Source organism: Diabrotica undecimpunctata, chromosome 9 (genome assembly GCF_040954645.1).
Source record: "Diabrotica undecimpunctata isolate CICGRU chromosome 9, icDiaUnde3, whole genome shotgun sequence".
NCBI classification, from domain to species: domain Eukaryota; kingdom Metazoa; phylum Arthropoda; class Insecta; order Coleoptera; family Chrysomelidae; genus Diabrotica; species Diabrotica undecimpunctata.
The window spans coordinates 25,513,798-25,539,015 of record NC_092811.1 but is presented as its reverse complement, the minus strand read 5'-3'; the positions used below and the strand labels follow the sequence as shown (position 1 = coordinate 25,539,015).

The window sequence follows — 25,218 nt, the reverse complement described above, 5'->3', positions numbered from 1 at the left end:
TTGACAATACTAGGCATGTTAGATTCTTGATACAGATGTTGAAGGAGACTGGTCTCGCTTGCAAAGATATGAGGATAATCAGATAACCGTACTGAAATCAAAAGGCAAAATTCTAATCCTCGCGTTCCGAGGGACTCGCTATTATCAAACTTCGCCAGCAATCGACAACTGTGTCGAGTTCGAGGGTAGCGGATAGATACTCTCATAGGACCACAGTATGAGACAGATATACAGGTATAGTTCAGAGATGCGACCCTGTCCACTAAAGCCATGGCTATCTCCCAACCCCCTAAAGAGAAGTCATGTTCCAATTCATTTCCCTAACAAGTACCCACCAAGAATAATAAGTATAAGGTATAAGTATAAGAGTAAGGGCACGTTCTTGTCCTTGGAAAGGCCGGCGGATGAAACTACGTCCAAGTCAACGGCATAGAGATGCAAAAGGCAACGGGAAACAACTGCATTAAGTGTACATATGGACATCCACGGGAAAATCTTTAGCATGATCGAGAACAACCAAACAAGCAGACCTCCGATAGCTCTTTTAAGTCAGTCATGAAAAGAAGATAGCATCATGGAAGAATGATTCCGTGGGGTTCCTGGTAGGTGGTAATATAAAGAGATCCATAAAGAATTTCATACCCATTTCGGACAGAGTGTCCTTCTTCTTTTTTAGTACCCCGTCTCTTGATACCACTCTCGGAACTAGGATGTTCTTCTCCGGCCTGAGCTTCTTCTTCCGGCGATCTTGCCCTGTATTAGGAGTTGTAGAAGGTTATACCTCTCTGGATGTCTCATTACATGGCCGAAATATTGCAACTTTCCAATTTTTGAGGGTGTCCTTGCTCCAGATCAATACAGCTTCTCTAGCAACGAATCTAATACAGGTTTATGCTCCCACTTGCAATGGTTCTGACAATAAATTAGAAATATTTTATTATGATATCACAAAATCATCGATATTAACAAAATCCTCAAAAAAATAGAAGGGAAACGTGATCCTGTTGTATGGAGTCAGAACACGACACTATTTGGGTCCACTTTGGACAAAGTAAAGATCATGCGACTGTTCGCACAAGGCGAATTTAAACAAGAAGAAGAAATGAGGTCGGCATCAGCTGGACAGATCATCACGGCTATCTTTACTTTGTTTATTGCAGCGCGGAACAGTTCAGTGGTAGTCGTGTTATACCACTTTCGTAAATTTTGAAGCCAGGAAATGCGTCTTCTTCCCTGTCCTCTCTTGCCATTTACCTTCCCTTGGAGAATTAGCTGGAGAAGGCCGTAACGTCCTTGATTTCTCATTACATGTCCTTGATATTCCAACTTTTTAGTTTTGACGGTCATGAGAATTTCACATTCTTTCCACATTCTACGCAGGACCTCCACATTAGTAACTCTGTCAACCCAGGATATACGTAAGATGCGCCTATAACACCACATTTCGAAAGCTTCGACCCGATTCATTATAAATACTTATTATTTTGTGCTAGTGTACTCATATATAGAACTGATGGCTAGATCACCTTTTTTAATATTGCCATATTTTATATACCGATTATAATTGAATTAAGGTTATATAAGCTATTCAGTAAATTATAGTTTGAACTAGTTTGTTGATTACGCTGCCAATATTTTTTTGTGAAATCGCGTTACCTAGAACTGAATAATAATCCCGGGAAAATTTGAATTATACTTTGTATTTGTGGTATTGAATCTTTTTTGTTGTACCATTCGTATATTAACTACTATATACAGAGCAGCAATTTGAAAACTTTCCAACGTTTCCCGGCAAATAATATGAAAAATCGGAAAGACTTTCAGTGAATATTTTTAGCCCTCAAGGTTAAGGCTTTAGATGGGAGGGGGGTCAAATGGCACATTATTTTAAAGTGCGTTTCATTTTCTAATTAATGGTAGCCTAATATGATATATTTTTTTAGCAGTTGCCGAAAAGTCGTATGCCTAAAACAAGTGTGCTGTCTTATTTTTACCCCGAGTATTTCTGTAATAAATCCATTTAATTGTTCCTTTTTTGCGAGTTCACTCATTCATCTGTGCATTCTCATTTCGGTCACGTGCTTTCGTTGTTCTTCTTTCTTTTTAACTGCCTAACATTCAGTTCAGTACATCGAAGCTGATCTTATGGCAGTCGTATAGAATTTTTTGTTCTGTTTCTTGGAATCTTTCTGTCGTACAACACACCACTCCCTTCATTCCAATTCATCCGTGCCAACCAAACTTTACTGCATACGTCTCCATCTATTTTCCCATTACTCTGTAATATCGATCACAGAATATTTAATATCTAGATATACTTACTAATTTTTAAATCATTTTCTTCGAGAGATTTTTTGATCATACTCATACATTAAGCACCAGGGAATGTTAACTTGTGATTTCCGTCCATTTTTTTGAGGCATTCGACTGCGTAGAGCGCTGGACAGTAAAACGATCACTACATAATAGTAGCATAGACTACAGATATACAGAACTGTCAGGGTTACGTGTCTACGTACTGTCTCCATTGTTGTTCAGTCAATACTCAGAACAGATTTTTGGAAAGGCGCTAGAAGATCTTACAGAGGAAATCAAAGTGAATGGTGAAGTTATTAACAATATTCGATATGCAAATCATCATCAATCCGCCCTGATTTGTCTATTGTTGAACATAAACCTTCTCTAAATATTTCCATCTGTTTCTGTTCTGCGCCTCTACCATTCAATTGGTCACAATTCTTTTGAGGTCGTCACTCCATCGTGTTGGGGGGTCTTCCCCGGCGTCGCTTGTCTGCCCTTGGTCAACTCAAGCTCAACTTTTTGTGCACCTGTCGTCCTTCATTCTTTTAACATGCCCCACCCATCTCTATGTTTGCCTTGTAATGTGTTCGATATCTTTCACTCCGTAGACTAAGAAACAAGGAAATTCGTCTACGAACTTACTCGTTCCTTAGTCTATTTGTCAATCTGATTCCAAGAATTGATCTCTTCATTTTACGTTTGTGTCCTTAAATGAATTGAGATAGTTTTTAAACACGCTTCTTATTTTTCTGAATGCAGCCCAATCTAAACGTACTCATCTGAGTAGCTCAGATATCTGGTTGTCCCGCGTTAATCTTATTTCGTAGTTCAAATACACATTTCTTTCCAAAACTTCTATGGCGATATCTCGATTTTTATTATATCATTGGGAACGAGATTTGTCATCATTTTTGTTTTTCCGTAGTTTATCTTCAAACCGACTCTCTGTGGTACTTGCTGTAGTTATTGTAGCATAACTCTGACTCATCGTAAGTCATCTGTTATGAGAACAATATCATCGGCATATCGGAGATGATTTAGTTTCTGTTCGTCACTGTTAATACTCTTAGACCCACTCTAATCTTTTAAATACGTACTCCATGACTGTTATAAATAGTTTTGGCGACAAAATATCTCCCTGTCGCACCCCTTCGCCAATTTTTATCTTATCAGTCATGCAATGAAGGTTTACAGTTGTTACATTTTTATTTTTATAGAACAGTGAGTAGGTAGATGGATTTTGTGTTCGTTTGTCAGATTAGAGATCATAGAATAATATATATTGTTTTTACCAACAGCAGTGTTATTATTTTGTTTAAGGGCCCTTCTTAGTTCCCATAGGTAAAACAGACGTTCTAAGTAAAAGTTATCTCTAGAAACAGTAACTATAGAATTGGTAATATCATTCGTAACCCAACTTTAATAGGAGTATTTTGATTGAGACTTTCACATCCTCCGGTTTTTCGGTTTATTTCCATAAAAGTTTTCTTCGCTAATCCATCTATCCTTTTATATTCTATTAAGTTACTAAATGTAGGGTTTTGCTTATATTGAATAAAAAAAGTTAACTTTCTATGTCGACCCGTTTCCTGTCACATTTTATCCCACCACGGTTTTGGAATCTGGTGTTTGTTAGCAGTATTTGTGGCTGAGAGTAGAGGTTTTCAATTATATCGCCATACCTCCCCACTGGGTTTAGAATTATAAAGAGCGATTAGTACAAATTTCAATCTGCTTTGCTGAAGTTCCACATTTCAGGTTTTGTCTTGGTTTCTTTTCCTCTTGGATAATGAATTGAAAAGATTGGTTTGACCCGTGGGGATCTTGTAGAACATTCCATTTCATTGCTGTTATAATATCCTGGGCATATTGTAAGGGCTATAGCAGATGGACGGGAATAAGGGATTAATGGAACAATAGTGGGTGAACCGTTATTTAAAAATGCCAAGTTACATTGCTTAATAGCGTCTAACAATAAATAATATTAAAATGCCACAAGAAACTACCTTCAAAACAATTTTACAACGATAATTCAAAAAAGACTGCTTGTTGTACATATTTTTTCAGTTTTATATAATAAATACATCGCCAAGCTTTGGTATTGCGTTTTGATGATATTGAACTCTACTACATCCTTTTAGAACGTTTGACTGATTATTTCCTTTTTTATTTCAGGAAAAAAACAAGGTGGAATTCGCAGCAACTCTTCCCTCTCCAGTCGAGAAGTAGAATTCCAGAATTGGAAGAGGAGAAAGAGCTACGATCCCATGAAAGCGGCTGCGGAAGGAAAGAAAAAGGAACAGGCTAAAAGACAGAGCCTCGGGATTGGTCAGAATTCCATGACGCAATCGTACACCGAGGCCAACCACAGTCAGGACAGTTCGCCATCACATTCTAGCTCAGTACACAGATCACAGGTGAGTGATACTATTACATTTTCGTTAATATTAAGGTGGTAGCTGTTGATTGTATGACTGGTGTTGTAGATAGTTATTATAAAAACAGAGTTTACAGGATCTTCTATAAAGCATATTGTTATAAACATATCCAAGTAGTTTAATTAATACATTTTAATAGTATAATATGTTTCAATAATTTAGATTAATTAATTTTAATAGTAAAATAAGAAATATATCTTCCTGTTAAAAATTAATAAAATAGTCTTCAGAGAATTTTTAAAAAAATATTCTAAAATGAATATTCCTACATTGTATTAAGATTGAAGATAATCGGTTGTGAAAATCTCGCAATTGATTTAACATGAATTTAAAAAAAAAATGTCAACATTTATTCATCTGACAATTTTTTGTCAATTCTTTCAAAATATAATGATCCGAGTCCCTAACAACTTTGAACTGCAGACAATAATTGAAGCAACTGTATCTCGTCCTATGGATTAGAACTTCCTCATCCAGTCTCTCCTGTTTGAAACATTGGCTTGTACAGACTTGTTCTCAGACCTGCGAGGACTCAAATATGTTACTGATGATTGAGTCGAGCCTTTCTCCATAGAGTGTTTAATACAAATCATACGAGCAGGCATCGTCCTGGATCCTTTTTGGATGGTGTTACACTTCGGGAGAGGGAAGCGCAGTAGTGGTAGTTTGGTGATTTCACACGTGTCCTGTGGTTGTATATCTCATCCTATGGATTAGAACTTCCCCTTTCAGTCTCTCCTGTTTAAAGCTCAGACTTAGTCTCAGATCTACTCGGACTCAAGTTACTGATGATTCAGTCGAGCTTTTCTCCATACAGTGTTTATTACAGCATAGAACAGGGATCCTCTTGGATCCTTTGTTTATTAATTAATTAATTTATTTATTTATTTAATACACGGGATAACCCCATTAACAGTTTAAATTACAATATATAATATCACAGTTAGGGTTCAAAACTTGAAATTACTTATAATATAAAATCAATATTAAAAAGTTTAAAAAAGTTTTAAAAATGAGACTAAAAATCTTACATACTAACAAAAACAAACAAAATATAACAAGAACGAAATTCAACAATCCCAATATACATATCACAAAGCAAAAGATCTTTTTAACTGAGTTATACTCTTCACACAGTCTTAGTTTAGGGAACTAAATATCTTAAAAGCAAGTGATCCCCTTGTAGATCCTAGCATCCATGATGTGATTTATAAAGTTTGCTTAAACCTCGATGTGAAAGAAACAAATAGAAATAAGTTCGTTTATGATGAATTGTTTTATGATTTTCGGAATGGCGATTCTTCTTCAAGTGCCCTCTCGGCTACGGAGTTTGGCAATCATCATTGCTATTCGTATCTTTGAAGCTGTTGCTCTAAATAATTGGTTAGATGTGCACTGGAACCAGTCTCTTAAATTGCGCAGCCAAGATATACGTCCTCTCCCCACGCTTCGTTTGCCCTGAATCTTTCCTTGGATAATTAACTGGAACACTCGGTACTTTTTCCCTCTCATCACATGACCAAAATATTCCAACAATGAATGGCGATTACATTGCGCTTAACAACTTCCTTACTTCCATAGACTAGTAGGTATGTATGGTTAATGATATTGCTGTTGCTACAAAATTATTCTATGAAGTTCTCTCTATAGGAATTGCTTACTTAGTGCCATTGAAGAAATATAGAACTTCAACTTTTCCCAAGTGGTTCTTTGCTGATCTTAGAAGACTGACTCTGAAGAAAAAACATGCTCACTATATTTATGTTAATAATCGTTCTGATGATGACTATATTAGATTTTCTCACCTAAGAGATGAATGTAAACAACTGTCTAAAATTTACTTCGGCAGTTACATTAAAGGTATAGATACTGGCCTAATAAATGACTCAAAATCATTTTAGGAGAACATCAATGATAAGCGATCTAGTCATAACCTACTTAACTCCTTATTTTATCAAGTCGAATCTGCAACAAATGGTCAAGACATAGCTAATTTATGTATGAACTTCTTCTAAACTGTGTATTCACCAAATAACAACAACCTTTACGTACCTATCCATCCATTAAATAGCAACTTTAGTACAAATATTTGTATATTGTAGTGAATTTTGGAGCTCGTAGTGAACGTGAATATTATAGACCAATAAGCTTGACTTCGAATCTAAGTAAGTAAATTAATCGAAAAAATTATAAAATCTCGTCTACATATTTTTTTAAGAAACATAATATATTACCTGAAAGTCAATATGGCTTTAGAGAGGGAAGGTCTACAGAAGATGCAACTGGTAAATTGATAAAACATATTTACAATTCTTCAGATAATAAAAAAGCTTCTTTACGTATATTTGTAGATCTCTCTAAAGCATTTGATACGGTAAACCACAAACTATTGTTGCATAAACTAAAAAATTACGACATCAGAGGTGTGACCTTCAAATTGTTAGAGAGCTACTTAACTGACACACAGCAAAAGGTAAGTGTAGATGGTAAAATCAGCATGACCAGAACTGTGACTTACGGAGTCCCCCAAGGAACGGTGTTGGGGACGCTTTTATTTACTATTTATATAAACACATTACTTACATTACAGATCTCAGGCCAGATCATAAGTTTCACTGACGATACAGCCATTTTTTATAGCAATAATAATTGGAAAAAATTAAAGGGAAATGTCGAAGTGGACTAGGACCATATATTTTTTAAAGTCAAACCTCTACAATTCTGCTTTGCTACAAAATTAATTAAAAAACGTAAATATCTTTTAAACTACCTCGTATAACACTTCAAAATTATTTTGTGGCAAATAGACAGGTTCTAATGCCATCCACTATCTACAGACACACACACAACACTAGAAAACCTTATATTACAAAAATGAGAACATCGAGAAGAGTCCAAAACCGGGTGTTCTATTAAAAAAAAAGATAAGTTTGTCCCACCCTATTAATATGGGTGGCCTTGTATATTTGAAAATATTTTTAAAGTATCGTCCTATCTATTCTGCACCTTTTACCTAAATTATTTTTTTTCGTATCTCTTATGACAAATGAGTAAATGGACTTCCTCCCACTAATGGCGCACCCTGTATATTCATATATAATATTCCAATTTTTATGTACTGTTCACGAATTTCTTTGTTGTATTATTTATATAATATTAGTCATATCAAACTGGTAATGAGAATAATCAGTTATCCTAATCATAAACAAGATTGCATATTATCAATATAATGTTTGTTCGTTTGCGTTGTTTAATTATGAGATATATTCTTGGAACGTTTCAATATCGACCGGCTCTTCCTACTATCGTATTAATTTACAAGTAAAGGGACTAAAGCAACTAAACTGAAATTTACGAAGAAAATGTAAAGCAACTCACTAGTATTTACGATTTTTGTATACCGTAAACCGCGGTTACTTTGCTCCGTTTTTAAAGGTATCTGAAGAATTTTCAACAAAATGTTTATAAAATTTGTTTATAAAATAACGAATTATTGTTATTTTTTTCATTTGAAATGTGGAGCAAAGTTTTCCATAGCCAAAGGTTACTTTGCCCCACATCATAAAATAAAGTCTAATCGCTAGTTTTTACATCACTGGTGCGATGTTAAGTACACATTTTGTTTAATGTTCCCCATCTCACAAAATAAATTACAAAAACACGGAAAAAAAATATTTTTTTAGAATTTATTGCAGAAAACTAAAACAAATTTGGATTATATTAATAAAATCCAAAAAAAATATGATAAGGTACCTCATAAAATGTAACTAGATGTATATATAATTTCGGTTTACAACGTTCTTCGACGTCTTCCGATTTCCAATCTCCATCTCATTCTATCGTTCCATAGATCGTCCCCCAGTTCTCTTTCTCTGATTTCTTTATCAACTCCTTCTCTCCAACTTCTTCTAGGCCTTCCTGGTCTTCGTCTACCTCTTGGTTGCCATTCAAGAATTTGTCTTGGTATTCTATTCTCCGGCATTCTCCTTACGTGTCCGTACCATCTGAGTTGTGTCGTTTTGATGTCATCAACAATATTATGTGTAACCCCCATGATTTCTCGGACTCTCTCGTTTGTTATTCTGTCGCGTCTGGAGATTCCCGCCGAGCGGCGCCAGAAGTCCATTTCTGTAAGTCCAACTAGATGTACCTTTCAAAAACTTAAGAACTAGAAATGCAAATATTCAACGAAAAACAGTTTTTTAAAACTTAATAAGGTTTTAGAAACAAATACCTAATATGTGTATTGAATATAGCGTTGTACCAAAATGTGCAACTGCATATTTAGTCACTGTACGAACAAGCCAGCTCAGGCACAGAAAAAATACTTACCCCTTTTTGTTACTTGTTTGGGAGGTTTAATAGATCCAAGAACATCGGACCAAGAGTATGTAAGTTGATATTTCTTTGAAGGCCACTTCCACATTTTTAGCGATTTTTACATTGCATTAATTGTAACTGCATCAGTGTTAAAGGAAACAATTTATCCAGGATAGACCTGTCCTTCGAAAGAAAAGACCACAAAACATCCAACTTCTCTTACTACCTTATCAAAATGAAAATCATTTGTTTGATAGGATTTATCTTCTACAAAATTTATGAATTCTCTTTCTTTCTCTTGCTCTTTTTCAATTTCATCGAAGTGAAGATCGTCCGATGAATCATCATTTAAACTAAGTGTGTCCTCTCCCTTAAAAGTAGAAGATCTGGCAGCTGCTCGTCATTTGCGGTAGTGGAGGTCGTAGGTTCCTCAATTGATTCATCAACTCACTTTTTCCAGGAGGAATGTTGATTTTCTTTATGCGATTCTTTGTAGTGTTCTCAATATCCTCAACATTCAAAGGAAATATCCCACATTTGCGAAAACCGGATATCAAATTATCTTTGATGGTTGGTGCAATAATTTCCATCAATTTTACTAACAGTGGTGGGAAGTTCTGTTTCTGAATATTTGTATTTTTAATGCCTTCTTCGGTATTTTTCCAGTCCGATAGCACTTTTTTCCAGGCTATTTTAACTGGGCGAAAAAATGCCACGTCCAGAGGCTGAGTTAAGTGTGTGCTATTGGGGGGTAAACAAATTAGGCTTACTTGGTTTTCTCGACATAATTTGGGCGAATGAACTGTCAAATGAGAAGAAAGTTTGTCGCATATTAGGATTTTCTTTCGTTCTAATTTTATTAGCCTAGGTATCATTTGAAGCTCCAGCCAATCAGTAAATATATTGCTATCAAAACACCCAGAAGAACTAGCGTTATATCGACATCCTTTTGGCCCATTTTCTGTCCACGTGGTCCACATCTTGCTGGCTCGATAAACAATATATGGAGGCAACAGTTCTCCAGCCGCATTTCCTGCAAACATGACGGACATTGATGTCTTCGATGCATTTCGAATTAATTCAGGATACTTGCAACCTTTCTTCACGAGTACACTCTTTTTTCCTGGATCATCCGTAAGGTTTGTTTCGTCAAAATTCCATATGTTCCTTGAAGGCACCTCTAATATTTCGGTCGTTAAATTTTCAAAGTAGCTCCTTATCATTGTCTCATTTACTGCGGCTCTCGTACGCTTGACATTCTCAGCGAAGCGTCGGGATATACCTGAATGTCTGTTAATAAACGATTTGGCCCATTCTAGACCAGGCAAATTATTCTGGAAAATCCTACCTTCCCTACCACATCTGTCCAAATAATCTTTAATAATTTGAGAGAATTTATAACACCTTGGTACGCACTATAATGACCTATGGAGCAGAGAATTGGGTAATAAATAAACGAAACAGGTCCAAAATCACAGCAACTGAAATGGAGTTCATGAGAAGAAGCTGCAGAGTGACAAAAATGGATCGCATCAGAAATGAGGAGATAAAACGAAGAATGGTAGTAGAAGAAGACATACTCAGCTACATCGGAGAAAAACGTTTAATTTGATATGGACATGTGAGAAGAACAGATCATACAAGGTGGATAGCAAAGATTTCGGATTGGAGCCCAATAGGAAGGAGAAAAGAGGTAGATCCCGAAGATCATGGAGGGATGAAGTGGACGAGGCCATGGAAAGACGAGACCTTAGAGATGGAGAATGGCAGAACAGAAAGGACTAGAGACGTTGGCTGAAAGAAGGAAGGCGGCGACAGCTGTAAAAATCCTTATATAGATAGATAATGTGACGCAATTCTGTTGTATCTACAGGAAATCCAAACTATCCCAATGCAACAATATACTGAACAAAATCTTCTTCTTCTTGTAGAGAAAATATGGGCTGTTTTCCAGGTTTCCTTAGGTATCTTCCTTTAATTTATTTAAAATTGTCCTTCTTGATATGTTGTACTTTTTCTTTGCTTCTCGGTGTGAAATTTCTCCTGCTTTTATTGCATTTAAACACTCCTGCAATGTATCTGCAGTGTAGTCTGCATATCTTCTTGATCCAGGCCTTCTAATGCAGTTTCTGGGCATGTCTGAAACAAAACATAAGATTACTTTCATATAATATATTGATTTTGGTCATGAATATTTTTATTTTAAAACATCAGTACTCATATAAATTTACTCAAAAGCTGATAAATAATTAACAAAGAGAATTAACACATATTTTGGGGTTACTTTACCTCGGAGCAAAGTTATCCTAACAACGTGTTTTGGTTATACTTTGCAACGGGGAATACTAACCTCGAAATTGTTAAATTTTGCATAGCAAAATATTATATCGGTTTGAACTAATATGTAGGCTTTTAGAATATTTTTTGAGGTAAACAGCAATAATAATACAATTCACTACCAACTTAGCAATACTTACTTGTAAGATATTAAACGAAATCTTCACTAAACTCCAAATTTTTTGACTTAAAATTACAAGAGTTTATCTTCTCTCCGCTGCTGAAAGAACTAGAGTCTAGAGTGCACGTAGACGTAGCACAGCCGGTGTAGCGTTACCGTATAGGCAAATTGTCAACCTTGAATTAACTCGTAGTTGCGTTGGGTATTTTGCGCATATTTCTAGTAGGTAATTAAAACAAACTTTTTTTCGTAATCGGGCAAAGTAACACCGGAGGGCGCAAAGTAACCCCGGTTTACGGTATTGTAGATATGTATATAGACCAGTCGCTGTTTATGAGCTATTACGGGCTATAAAATCGCAGGTCTACGGTCTCCCAAATGGAATGGGGAGCCCCTTTCAAATACTAAAGTCAAGTAGTAGTCATTAATCGATCATAATTGCATTTTTATCTTATAAAAATCAAAACATTATTATGACTTTATAAGTACTTCGTCTAAGTTGACCGAATATGGTAAAGAGCCTTGAAGGAGTCCGTCTGCATGGCAGTTTTGTTACTTGCGTCGAGTACCGTAAACTAAATAAAATTAAAAATGCCGGAAACCTTAATTCAATTCATTGTAACATTCGAATGTTGTAATTAAAATTATAAAAGACAGTAAATACTTGAATTAAAACGAGTTTCAAGACCTCGGGTAATTACATCAAAAAGCTGCTATACAGTTTGTCCTCGGATAAAACAATATTAAAGCCATATATCGGTTTTTACTTTACAAGTCTAACTTGATAATTTTCGAGCAGTTGATAGACTCAGTGATAATAGTCGAAGAGTTCTACACTGGATTATATACAAAACACATCAACAATAACATAAAACAAAACGATATTCAAAAGGTACAAAATCAGGGATCTGAGGATATTCAAGCCAATTTGTCTACCCAATGATCTATACAAACTGTAAACCAGAATAATAACCAAACGATTGGAAAAAAAATTTAAATTGTGTCAGTCAAGAGAACAGGCTGATTTTCGCTCCAACTACGGTACAAATGATCACCTACAGTGCATAACAGCCTTGGTTGAAAATCTATAGAATATACCCACTAAAGTTTATTCATTTAGCAAATTCACATCTGTAAACATAGGCACGTGTTGATATTCGCCCTCTCATTCGTCAAGAGGCTATTAAATATAATTTATTGCCTTAAGCCAGACGGATTCTCATGTTACAGATCCAAACTTGCCAGTCTGTTTAAATTCAAATTGTAGCGTGTTGCTTTTTTGTTACAAATTTTTACTTTGTTATGTATCTCTCAGTTAATGAATATTTTATTTTAGCACATTTTTCTTCAATGGAACAATAAATTTTGCTCACAATGATTAAATTTCAAGAAATTCTTACACTAATAGTTTCAAAAGTAAATATTTTTAAAAACCATATAATATACCTGAGTACGACCCTGTTTGCCTTTCATGTGCGTTTGTTGACAGATGGGAATTTGTAAAACGAATGTAGTTTAGTGCTAACGTTTGTAGACTTCTATGTCAGGAGAGCTATTCGACATGGAGATACTATGTCATCAAAGTTGTTTATCACTACTTACTTCTACTTTGAAGTCACTGGAATAGGAAAAAATGGATAGATATTGATGGCGAGATGCTTAGTCAGGAGTAGGTCTGAATATTATTTACCAAAAGACAAAAATGGTGAATTTAAAAATTGAATTTGTTGACAGCTATCTATACTATCTACTTAACTCAAAATGCGTTAACTAAAGAGTTCACGACTCCTTCTCATTAAAAGGGAACTACAACATACAGAAAATATAAACGTTAAAGTTAATTTTATATAGGTACCGTCACATACTGGAATCGAAGGAAACGAGGTTGCAGACAAAATAGCAAAAAATGCACCTACTAACCCAAACGCAGAAGAGAATACGAAATCTCTTCACACCGACCTGAAAGTATTCTTTAAAGAAAAGGGTAATTCAATATGGCAGGATACATGCAAGAACTCCCCAACCAAGCTGTACGAAGTTGATATTAATCATCAAAAATTCCCAAAATTTAACAATAGAAGAAAACAAGTAACCTTCACTCGCCTCCGGATTGGGCATATTCGGTTAACACACGACTACCTACTAAAACGTGATCATAAACCTGTGTGTGACATGTGTAAAAGTGTCTTAACGGTAAAACATTGTTTATTGCAGTGCCTCAAGTATGATGGGCAACGCAAAATGTATAACATACCATCAACATTAAATATGGAAAATGGACAAGACAGTGATACTAAAAATATTTTCGCCTTTCTAAAAGACTACAAGCTGTTATCAAAAATCTAATATAATCTAATATTTTACTTTGTAACATCATTAAATGTACCATTCGCAATAGTCACTCTTTTATTTCTAAAACCTTTTATATGATGGGAATCCCTACTAAACACTCATGTTGTAGTAAGAAGTCTCGTGTAGAATACTCCTTTTCAAAACCCAGCTGTATTTGATTATGTACAAATCAACAGAATTGAAAAATGGTGCCTCAAAATAGAGATTTTCATTCAATCAAACAGAAACCTAAGCTATAATACTAAGAACCCCGTAACAGCCTTTGGTTTTTAAAATTGTATCAACATATAACAATAATATTCCCAATAATCGTAATGTATTTTTGGATTTAGTTTTTTCTAATTGAGGGAACTTATTGATCAGTTAAACAGTCAGTGTAACAAACAGTGTAACTTATTGATCGACATCGTTGACTTAACTTATATCTGTCTTATGGAAACAAAATGTTTGTCATTTAATAGAAACAGCTACAACTGTAATAAAACTATAATAAGAAATTTAAACCGGAAGGTAAAACTATCGAAAATATTGAAAAGTAGAAAGAACGAAATTTGAACAATTAGCAGTGTGACTTATCCAGGGTTCCTAAGAATACTCTGGAATTAACGACAAATTGTAAAATTGGAATAATTAATTTTACGTTTCCACATCCAGGTTGGAAACTGTGTTGAAAATCTTATATACTAAAACGCTAAGCCCTTTTCTTGTCCACCACTTTACTCAAAAACCATATTAGATACAAAAATTCACTTCCGGTTTTGAGATGACCGGAAGTTAAAATTTACTTTAAGTTTTAGACCCCACAATGTATATATGGATCGAAAGGTCTCGTCGAGACGAATGTAAATATGTACTTCCGGTTGCGATCCGACACCGGAAGTGACCCGAAACGCGCATAAAACGTCAAGATAGAGCAAATCTGACACCGGATTCGTGATCAGCATGCAAAATTAACTGCTAAATGATAACATTGTAACAAAAAACATTGTTTTCGACGAAATATTTCGTGATATTTAATACAGTTTTTACTTGCATTATTATTGATGAATGTTATGTATATTCTTGCTTATATTCTTTGTATTGATCTCTTAATTTTTCTAGCAAAATAAAAATTTCATTTAAAAAACTCGATGTCGAGTTGGTCCGCTAGTAAAGTTTTGAAAAATTAAATAAATTATTTTGCTTTTGTTGTGTTAGAAACAAATTTCTCTATGCTGTCAACTTCTTCAAAACTTGCTTTATTTTATAGCCAATTTTATATAAATCAATAATCTAGACAGTGACGTTTACGTCAATAATGTAGTGGACTTATCAACAATTATCGTTTAACAAAAATTCCATTTTAGCTTTATGCTTTGTTGCATTTCTACAAGAGTAGGTCATGAAATTTCGATATTAAAAAGTTGTCCAGCAAATCCTAATATACTTAACATTTTCAAGAAAATATAGTCTGATCTGGTAAAACAGTACACCAGACATTTAACTTTTTAGCAAATCGACTACTACGTTGAATCGTGTAATAAGGATTTTCACTAGCCCAATACCAACAGTTTTGGGATGAAACGGGACTGCGAGCACCGACGTTTGGATTACTTCCTGACGCAGATGCTCACAGGACATGGTTGCTTCAGGGCATACCTTTACAGATTTGGAAAGGTAAAAAATGACAAATGCATGTACGTCGAAATATCGGACACTGTCTCACACACTCTATTGGTATGCGATAGATGGATAGATGAGAGGAGCCTGCTTGAGAGAGAGCTAGGAAGTAGGGTGCAATCAGTTACGGAAGTGATGCTTAGGTTGTCAAATCGGTGGAGAGCAGTTCAGAGATATCTAAGGAGACGTTCGAGAGAAAGGAACAAGAAGAAAGGTGCTCCGAAGGAAGGCAGGGTGCCCAGAGGCAAGCAAGAAGTAAGGCAGAATGAGAAGGGACGAGATTGAACATGAACAGGGAGGAAAGAGGCAGAGAAGAATTCAGTCGTAGTGTGGGAAAGTGCGTGAATGAGAGATCGGGTGAATGCCGTGCCGATGTTGCGCCCCAATCAGGGCGATCCGGCCGATAATTCACCGCTGAGAAGGTGTTTTTTTAGCAGGTAGGTCTCTGGCATTGACGGCGATGGTTTCCGAACAACCCCTGCGCTCCGTCTCGGATATCATCGTGACCACGCTGGAGGAATTCTGCATAATCGAGGATGGAAGGCCGCTCTGTCCACCTTCTAGGTGTTTCGAACATTTGGACCACCCCCCCCCCCATAAAGGACGGAAAACAGGGATGAAACGGTTCCATTGAAGTCTTAATATTGTAGTGAAAGAATTGGTCATTCATAAGTTTTCCACCAACGATTGCACCAAAGTTACGTCTTCTGTCCTCAGTAACAATATTGGAAGGTGTGAATAAATTTTGGTTTGAATGGATTAGTTTTATCTAATCAACTTTTTATCAAGAATATTTTATAGACATAAAAGTGTATCTTCTTGGGCATACCCCTATCTAATGTATATATATATATATATATATATATATATATATATATATATATATATATATATATATATATATATATGACTTAAATAATCTTGTATGGTGAATTGTATGTAATCACGTTTGTCAAAATGTACGTAAACATATAACAAGTCCTCTTAAATATTAAACTTACGAAAAAATCGGGTAATTAAGGATTAAGAATACTAATTTGATTAACAATGTACATTATTGTCTTATCTTGTCACTACAGATTATGATGTAATTTCATAAAAATACCTTAAAATACAGTATTTTAAATATTCGTCGTATTCAAATAGATCGATATTCTTAAACTTAAGCCAGGCTTTAGGGTATAGCAGAATAGGCTGTAACTTCAGGTGAGTGAGTGAAGAGTTCCGAATTTTGCCGATATTAATGTTCCTAGAACTTAATGGATAAATACCAAATTTTTTTTTTGTATTTTGAGAACGATTTCCGAAGTGGAAATTGAAACGTCAATAAACGTACTTTAACCTTTAATTGTGGCTTATTCCCATCTAAATAGTAATTACTTTAACATGCCACAAGAAAATAGTTTCAGAACAATATTAAGAAATTTCCTCATCTTCAAAAAGGCTGCTCTTGATTGCTTTATTCTCGAGCGAATTTCTGATTTCGGATTCAGATCTTCCGTAATCCAGATTCCTAAGTATTTCATTTTGTCCACTTGCTCAATATCTTCATTTTTTATCTATATCCTTGTAATTACTTTGTCCCTCTTACTGATAACCATGGTTTTTGTCTTCTTTATGTTTGTTGTTAAACCAAACTGTTCCCCAGTATCACAAATTGTGTTTAGTAGCGTCTGTAGGTCTGTCTCACTTTCGGCGATGATGACTGTATCGTCAGCATAACGGATGTTATTTATATTTTCACCATTTATCTTGATCCCTTCTGTACAGTTTTCAAGTGCTTGCGTAAATAACTCTTCGGAATATATATTAAATAGTAGTGGTAAAAGTACACAGCTCTGTCTCACTTCTCTACTTATCTGTTGCGCGTCCGTGCTATTTCCATCCAATGTTACGACAGCATGTTGGTTCCAATACAGATTTCTCACTATGTTAATGTCATTTTTGTCGAGTCCTTTTCACTTTAGACATTCCATGAGAATGTTATGTTTAACTTTGTCGAAAGCTTTCTCATAGTCTATAAACGCAACGAAAAGATCTTTTCGTTGGTCTCGACATTTTTGGGCGAGAGTTATGAAACTATACAGAGCTTCCACTGTTCCGAAGCCGTTACGAAAGCCAAACTGTTTATTACTCATATGATTGTTCGTGATTTTCCAGATAATTCTTTCACTTTTTTATGTAAATTATAATGATCATGCTTTTTCTGCAATTTATCCACTTCGATGCATGTTTCCATCATCCACTTTTCCTTAGCGTCTTTAATTTTATTCCTTATTAATTTATGTTTTTCTCTGTACTTATTTGGGTTTTTATTTCTATATTTTCTTCTTTGTTCCATGATTTCCAGTATTTCTTGAGTCATCCAAGGTTTTCGGCTTTCTGTTTTCTTTTGTAAAGTTTCTTTATGTGTTTTCATAACAGAATCTTTGATTTTGCTCTACATAATGTTCACACGTTCTCAGTGTTTTTGATTGATACGAGTTTGATATTGAGATCAATCAGTTTCTTGATTGATACGAGTTGAAGCCTCAGCACGGATTTCACTTATCTTGAGTATCTCAGTATTCACCTTAGAACTTTTGGATTTTATTATCTTTTTTACCCTCAGTTTAATTTTTGAGACAAGGAGGTTATGGTCTGAAGGGACATCTGCTCCAGGAAAAGTCTTAACGCTTACAATGGAATTTCTAAATCTTAGATTGGTTAGAATAAAGTCGATCTGATTTCATTTCTAATGCAATTTTGTTCATTATCCAGTGGTGCCTCCAGGTATACAGTCTACGGGGTGGTAATCGAAACCATGTGTTCATAATCTTCAGGTTTTTTTCTTGACAAAATTGAGCCAATCTGTCGCCTCTAGCATTCCTTATTCCTAAACAATAATCACCTATTATATTGTCGACTCGGCCTTTTCCTATCTTTGCACTTAAATCGCCCATTATTATAGTAATTTCTTCCTTTCTTGTGTATTATAGAAGTTGTTTGAGTTGTTCATAAAAATGTTCTATTTCAGCTGCTTTGGAGATTTCTATTTTGTGATTTTTTTCGAGAGCCGGAATGAAACACTTATTCCATTCCCTTCTCGTTGTTAGTGTATTGAATATTACTTTGTAATATTTTCGGACTACTACTTCCTGATCCTACTTCCTGAAAAATAATAAATTACCGCTAGCGCAACGAACAATTGCAATTTGGGTCAATACGATTTATGGATTGTTCCGAATACGCCTAATTCGCAATTAATGTTTGTGTTTTGATCTATTTTTACTTCGTGTTTTTATTACAGCGAATGAGTTGCCAAAAACTTTAGGTAGAATCGATTAAGATATAATAAACATATCCAGATGGCTGTAGCTAAGCTCTAAATAATAACCTAATTGAATTTTCGATACCGGTTATTGCATTAGCCTGCTGTTGAACGAGCGTGTTGGGATTATTTGGATCTGTTTGATCGTCGGTAGTTGCCTTGAAAGAATATCAAATATAATTTTAAAAACAAATTAATTTACTGATATATTGTAAAATTATTTGAAACGTGTTATTGTTTTTTAAGTCGATTTATATGGTTTCTATAAATATGATTTCACGGCAAAATGTTTCGCAGATATCTGAAGCTTTTAAGACAGGTGGGGGTTACTAGATGACGAATAGATGAAAAAGTACTCGTATTTTTACCTTGCGTTTTTTTTAAACAACAATTTATGGTCACAATTTGATTTTTTGTCTATAAGTTTTTTCCCTTATATTTTACATAAACAATATTTATATCATTTTTTTATATCAAGAATATATTTATTTTCCCGTTTTTTAAATTAAAATCCATAAATAATTTACGGAGATATTTGCAAAAAAGCAGTTTTTTTGCACTAATTTATAAATTTTATTAATTTTTTTATGAACAAAATAAAATGTTATTAATACATTTTCAAGAAAAGTGACATTACGGTCACTTTTCTTGAACCGCCTTTTAAAACTATTTTCCTGGGATCAGTTCAAACGGAAAGAGTAATAGAAAAATTCTTTTAGAAACTCTGAAAATGAGTTACGATGAGTCAAGCAGTGCCGACGATGATTCTTCTCGACTTCGTAAGAAAGGAAACATCAATGAAACTGATAAACATACAATAATGAAAATACACAAGAGTTTTTGGAACTAATTTCTACTCTACAATCAATCAACTGATCCGATCTTGTTATAAATACGTCAGTGCAAATCGCATTTTGTCTACATTTAAAAATAATTTACATATTGTAACTAGTATTACAAAATATAAAAAAGAAATTAAACGAATGATACAATAAAATTGTAAAAAAAAATGTATATATCCATTACGTGTTTAAAAATATTAACTTTTTTCTATCGGATTAAAAGAATTGCGGGTAGGTACGTTTTATATAGTTTTATAACAATTTCATTTGTTCCACTTTAAAAATTAAGTGTACCAGATCGATAGTGGCCGTAAACAGACCTGAAAATAATAAAATTGTGGAAAGATGAACGCATACGATAAAAATTGTAACATAATATAATTATTCAATTTGTGTATTAGGAAACCGGTGGCTGAACACCATGTCCCCGTTTTGTGAAACTCAGCGTTCGATATCATCTAGCCAATTTAGATAAAAAAATAATTTGACAGAGAGAAAATTATATATATATATATATATATATATATATATATATATATATATATATAATATAAATGCAAAACTTACTATTATGACAAGGTTTCTTCTTGCAAGGACAAGGGTGCTTGTCCGTTCCGAACGTTGGCGATTATTCTGGCTATGATGACTTTGTTGGTTGCTATACTGAATATCTGTGTTGAGGTCTTTATATATCATGCTCTCAGGTTAGAAAACCAAGATATTCTTCTTCGTCCTGGGGCCCTTTTTCCTTCAATTTTACCTTGCAAAATCCATTGGAGTATCTCATATCTGCCTTGATTTCTCATTATATCTCCCAAGTACTGCAGCTTACGGCCCTTCATGATGTTGACCAAATCCGCTGTTGTGTTAATCCTCCGTAGTACTTCTTCATTGGCGACTTTGTCTGTCCATGGTATCTTCAGGATGCTTCTGTATAACCATAGCTCAAAAGACTGAAGTTTTCATAGAGTTTCCGCCTTCAATGTCTACGTTTCTACTCCGTACAGAAGCACTGAGTACACGTAAAATTTAAGGAGCCTTATTTTTGTTTCTAGGGTGAGGTCATGGCTCTTGAACACAGAGCTCATAGTCAAGAATGCACTTTTTGCCTTTCCGATGCGAAATTTAATCTCTTGTATTGTCCCATGTTTCATTGATTATAGTTCCCAAGTAGTTGTACTGTGAGACATGTTCAATTCTCATTTGGTTCACATACAGATTTGCTCCAGTTATGTTTTGCTAGCTGATGGTCATTACCTTGGTTTTGCTGGTGTTTATATCCAGTCCATATGTTCTACTTGTTTCCGTTATTTTGTTCATTAAGTTTTGCAGCCCTTCTATGGTATTGAAAAACACTATTGTATCATCTGCATACCGCATATTGTTGAGCTTGACTCCATTTATTGAGATGCCTTCAACAATATCTTTTAGAGCCTCTTCAAAAATGTGCTCCAAGTACAGATTGAATATCAGTGGTGAAATTATGCACCCCTGTATCACTCCCCTTAAGATTTTGACCTGATTTCTATATTCTCCATCTATTAGGAACACCGCAAATTGATTCCAATACAGGTTTGCTATTATTTTTAGGTCTCTTCCGTCAATCCCTGTCCTCTTCAGCACTTTTATCATTTGTTCATGCATCAGGCATGCAAAAACATCATAGCTGGCATCTTTACATTTCTGATTTCTGAAACAATACCTAAATAAAGGTTCCCTGCTAAATAAATTTACCTGCTAAATAAAGGTTCCCTCGTACCAACGGCGTTCACAAATCTAAACGGATTGTGCGCAATTTTTTCCTCGCATTTCCGGTAAATTCTTTTGTAGATTTCGCTTAGAAACAGCTTCAGCAGAGGGCTCATTAGGCTCATGGTCCTATAGTCTTCACAAACTTTTGTTCCTAGTTTTTTGGGCAATGGTACGAACTCCGATTTGAGCCACTCTACTGGTATTTTTCCTGCCTTGTATATTTCATTAAATATTTCAGTTATTATTTTTATTTGTTCTGCATCTAATAGCTTCAGCAGTTCTGCAGGAATTTCATCAAGTCTCGGTGCCTTTCCATCCTTCATTTGTCTGACTTGTTCTTCTTCTTCTTCAGCCTTAAGTAATCCAACTTTGGACATAGGCCTCCCCCAAATCAATCCAGCGTTTTCTATTTTGTGCCACTTGCTTCCAGTTGTGTCCTCCGATCTTCCTAATGTCACCAGCCCATCTCGTTTGTGGTCTTCCTCTGCTTCTCTTTCCTATCCATGGTCTCCATTGTTGTATTTCGTGGTTTCATCTTTTATCCTTTAGTCGGGCATTGTGTCCTGCGAAGCTCCATTTTAATTTGGCAGCATGTTCTCCTGCGTCTTTTACTTTGGTTTTGCTTCTAATCCATTTGTCTGACAGCTGCCGATATTTCTTCTGGTAGGATTTCGGGACCTGAATTTTCTGCAATGGCGGGTTCTTGTATTGTTATAAGATCGTGGAACAGTTTCTCCAAGTATTCTTCCCGTACTTTCTTTTTATCTTCTTTGGTTATGGCAAGATTGCCTTTATCATCTGTTATTTTTCCGCTGTTGCGTTTTCGGAACTTTCCAGCCATTTTCTTCACCTTTCTATAGAAATTGAAGTTATCATATCGACTCTGATACTCCTCTATTTCTTGACATTGTTCTGTTTTTTGTTTCTCTTTGGCTTCTCTTATCGTTCTTCTGACGATGGTATGTATTCTCTTATATTCTTGGAGATTTTTTTTGTTTTTTTTTTCTCTGATCCATAAGTTTAAGTATTTCATCGGTCATCCACGATTTCCGTTTCTCTGTATCTTTCTTCAGGTGTTGTTCTTTTATTTCTCTCACTGTTTCTTGTATGATGGTCAGACTTTCCTCTATAGTTCCTGCATTTCTGCATTTTAGCACCTTTGTATTGAGGTTTTCACTCACCTTCAGTCGAACATTGGCATCTTTCAGTTTTCTAACATCATAATTCTACATCGACTTACTTGTAACCTTTTTCATTCTGACTTTGAAATTACCTACAACTGGTGCATGATCAGAATTTATGTCTGCCCCGGGTATGTTTTGACAGATGTATAGCTGTTCATATACCTCTTATTTACTAGCATGTAATCAATCTGATTTCTTACAATCCTTCCCTCAGAATCCTTTGGAAATTTCCAGGTGTACTATTTCCTTGGGTGTAGCTTAAACCAGGTGTTCATTATTATTAATTGATTTGCTTCCTCAAAACTCTCCAATATATCTCTCCGATCGTTCCGGTTTCCTAGACCAAATGGTCCAACTGCAGAAGCAAGGTCTTGCTTTTTCAACCTTTTTACGACTTGATTGATGCTATGGTATAGTTCTTCTACCTCTTCTTCTGTTCATTCTGTTGTAGGTGCATACACTTAAATTATATTGATGTCGATTGTTCTTGCTTTCAGTTGTATGAGCATCACTCTTGCTGAGATTGGGATGAAGTTGTCAACAGATTTTGCCACTTCTTTTGTCAATATAATGCAGACACCTAATTCATGTTTGCCGTTATATTTTCCAAAATAGTAAACGCAGTGTTCGCCGATATTTGCGATTCCTGAACCTGGCCAACGCATTTCGCTTATTCCCAGAATATTTAATTTCATGTGTGCCATTTCTTGTATTGCTTTATGGATTTAACCTTCCTGTGCCATAATTTTCAAGTTCCATGTGCCTATTCTGATGTTGTCTTCTTTGCATTTTAATCTTTTTGTTATACTTGTAACTGCTCCTCCCAGAGATCCGATTGAGGAGCTTACTCCGGAATTGAACTTCGCTGCAAGCATAGCCATTTGATTCTACTAGGACTTATCCAATCCGGATCTTAAACGAGGTATCTTCTCCCAATCTTTCTTCCTCATCTCTATGCCGTTGACAGCTTCCACGGTTCTTCCGCCTTTGAAGCCAGTTTCCCAACTCCAGGACAAAGGGGTGCTCTACCGTTTACTAGTTCCTCCACCCGAAGCTATTGGCCAGTAAACGGGGGATTGCTTATACCGGCAATCGCTCGATGGAATTTTCGCCATATCTGGCTACCCTCACATAGTTTAGCCTGCAGACCAACGCAGTTGTCCGGAATGTGGCACGTGGAGCCATCAGTGAGAGTTAGTTGTCTCATGAGGACTAGTTATCAAGAACCATCTCCCGTCTATGACGCTCGATGTGTTCGTTCCGATAAAAGGTGTTACCTCTATAACACAACTCTACACCCTTGACAAGGTTGCTGATGCTTAATGGAGTTTCCCGATGACTTGTATAATAGTTAATGGAGGATGTGCAAAAAACCAATTGACTGCAGTACAACCGATATACAACGACGGCTTCCCGAGAAGAAAAACGTTTCTTCTATACGTTTTTATATAATCTCTTTTTAATCGGATCCTCTAAAGACTGTTTCTTGTCAAAAATGTAGTTTGATTTTACTTTTTTTTATATAATAATGAATTTCTCTCAAGTACAGTTTCCAGTTTTATGGTTTATCCCTTTTGTTACTTTTCCCAAGGAGAAGGAGCACTGTAAATGACATATGCATAACATAATAATTATGAATGTCTTCCTTATTATATTTACCAAAATTTTTAGTTGTGTAGATGCTAGTTTCTTATCTTGAACTACACGTGTTATTTGCCGTCTTCGTCTATATTTTTCAAGGATTTTCATGTTTGATTGAGTGTGGCGGCTCGTCAATAGGTTTGATTTTTTGAATTGATATTGATTCTCAGTTTGCTTTATTAATGCTATGACTGAACCTTTGAGATAATATATAGCTTTTCAAAATATTTTTTTCTAAAACAAAAGAACAACCTTTTATTTTGCGTGTAACCAATTTTCGATGAGATTGTCTCATTCCAACCAGGTAACTACAAAACATGCTTTTTAAATTCATCACACGGTACTTAACGATACCAAGAAAGAGTAACTACAAACACTTTAAACGCCTAAGTGAGTATGCTATCAAAAACATTTTTAATATTATATATAAGTGGAACTTTACTGATATAGTAACTTAAGAAGTCATCAGAGTGATTAAAAATAGTTACACGGTAAAATCAGTGTGTCGAATAAGGTACATACTAAAATATTCAAAATAGTGAACGCAGAAAATATCTATATAATTATTATATTAACGAGACTGAACATTGAAATCTACAAATACGATAGAATTCCACAAGATTGTTCCAAAACCATGTTCTAAAAATCATTCTTAAAATAATTCGTTATCGAATATGTAAAAAAAATATACTTAGATAACGGACTTAGTTTGGTTTTCGAAAGGAAATGGGAACTTCTCTTCTTCACGTTCCGCTCCTATCGGAAATTGGAAATCATTCTGGTAATTATAATTTTGTTGGTTACACGCCTAAATAGTTTAATTGAACTGCATTTAAACCATTCACGGAAATTACGTAGCCACGAAATTTTACGTCTTCCTACGCTTCTTCCACCTTTGGTTTTGCCCTGCATTATATTCCTTAATAATTCGTATTTTTAACCTTTCATGATGTGCCCCAAG

General features: G+C 35.1%; 1 protein-coding gene across 2 annotated transcripts in view; it reads left to right on the top strand.

Annotated features, from left to right (window-relative positions):
- Nucleotides 1–25,218, top strand: part of LOC140449698 (uncharacterized) — a 174,920-nt gene that overhangs the window by 76,662 nt on the left and 73,040 nt on the right. For both annotated transcript variants that reach the window (XM_072542995.1, XM_072542996.1), the window contains exon 2: nt 4,477–4,718. In XM_072542995.1, coding sequence (XP_072399096.1) covers nt 4,477–4,718 — 242 coding nt within the window. The remainder of the gene's footprint in view (nt 1–4,476; nt 4,719–25,218) is intronic.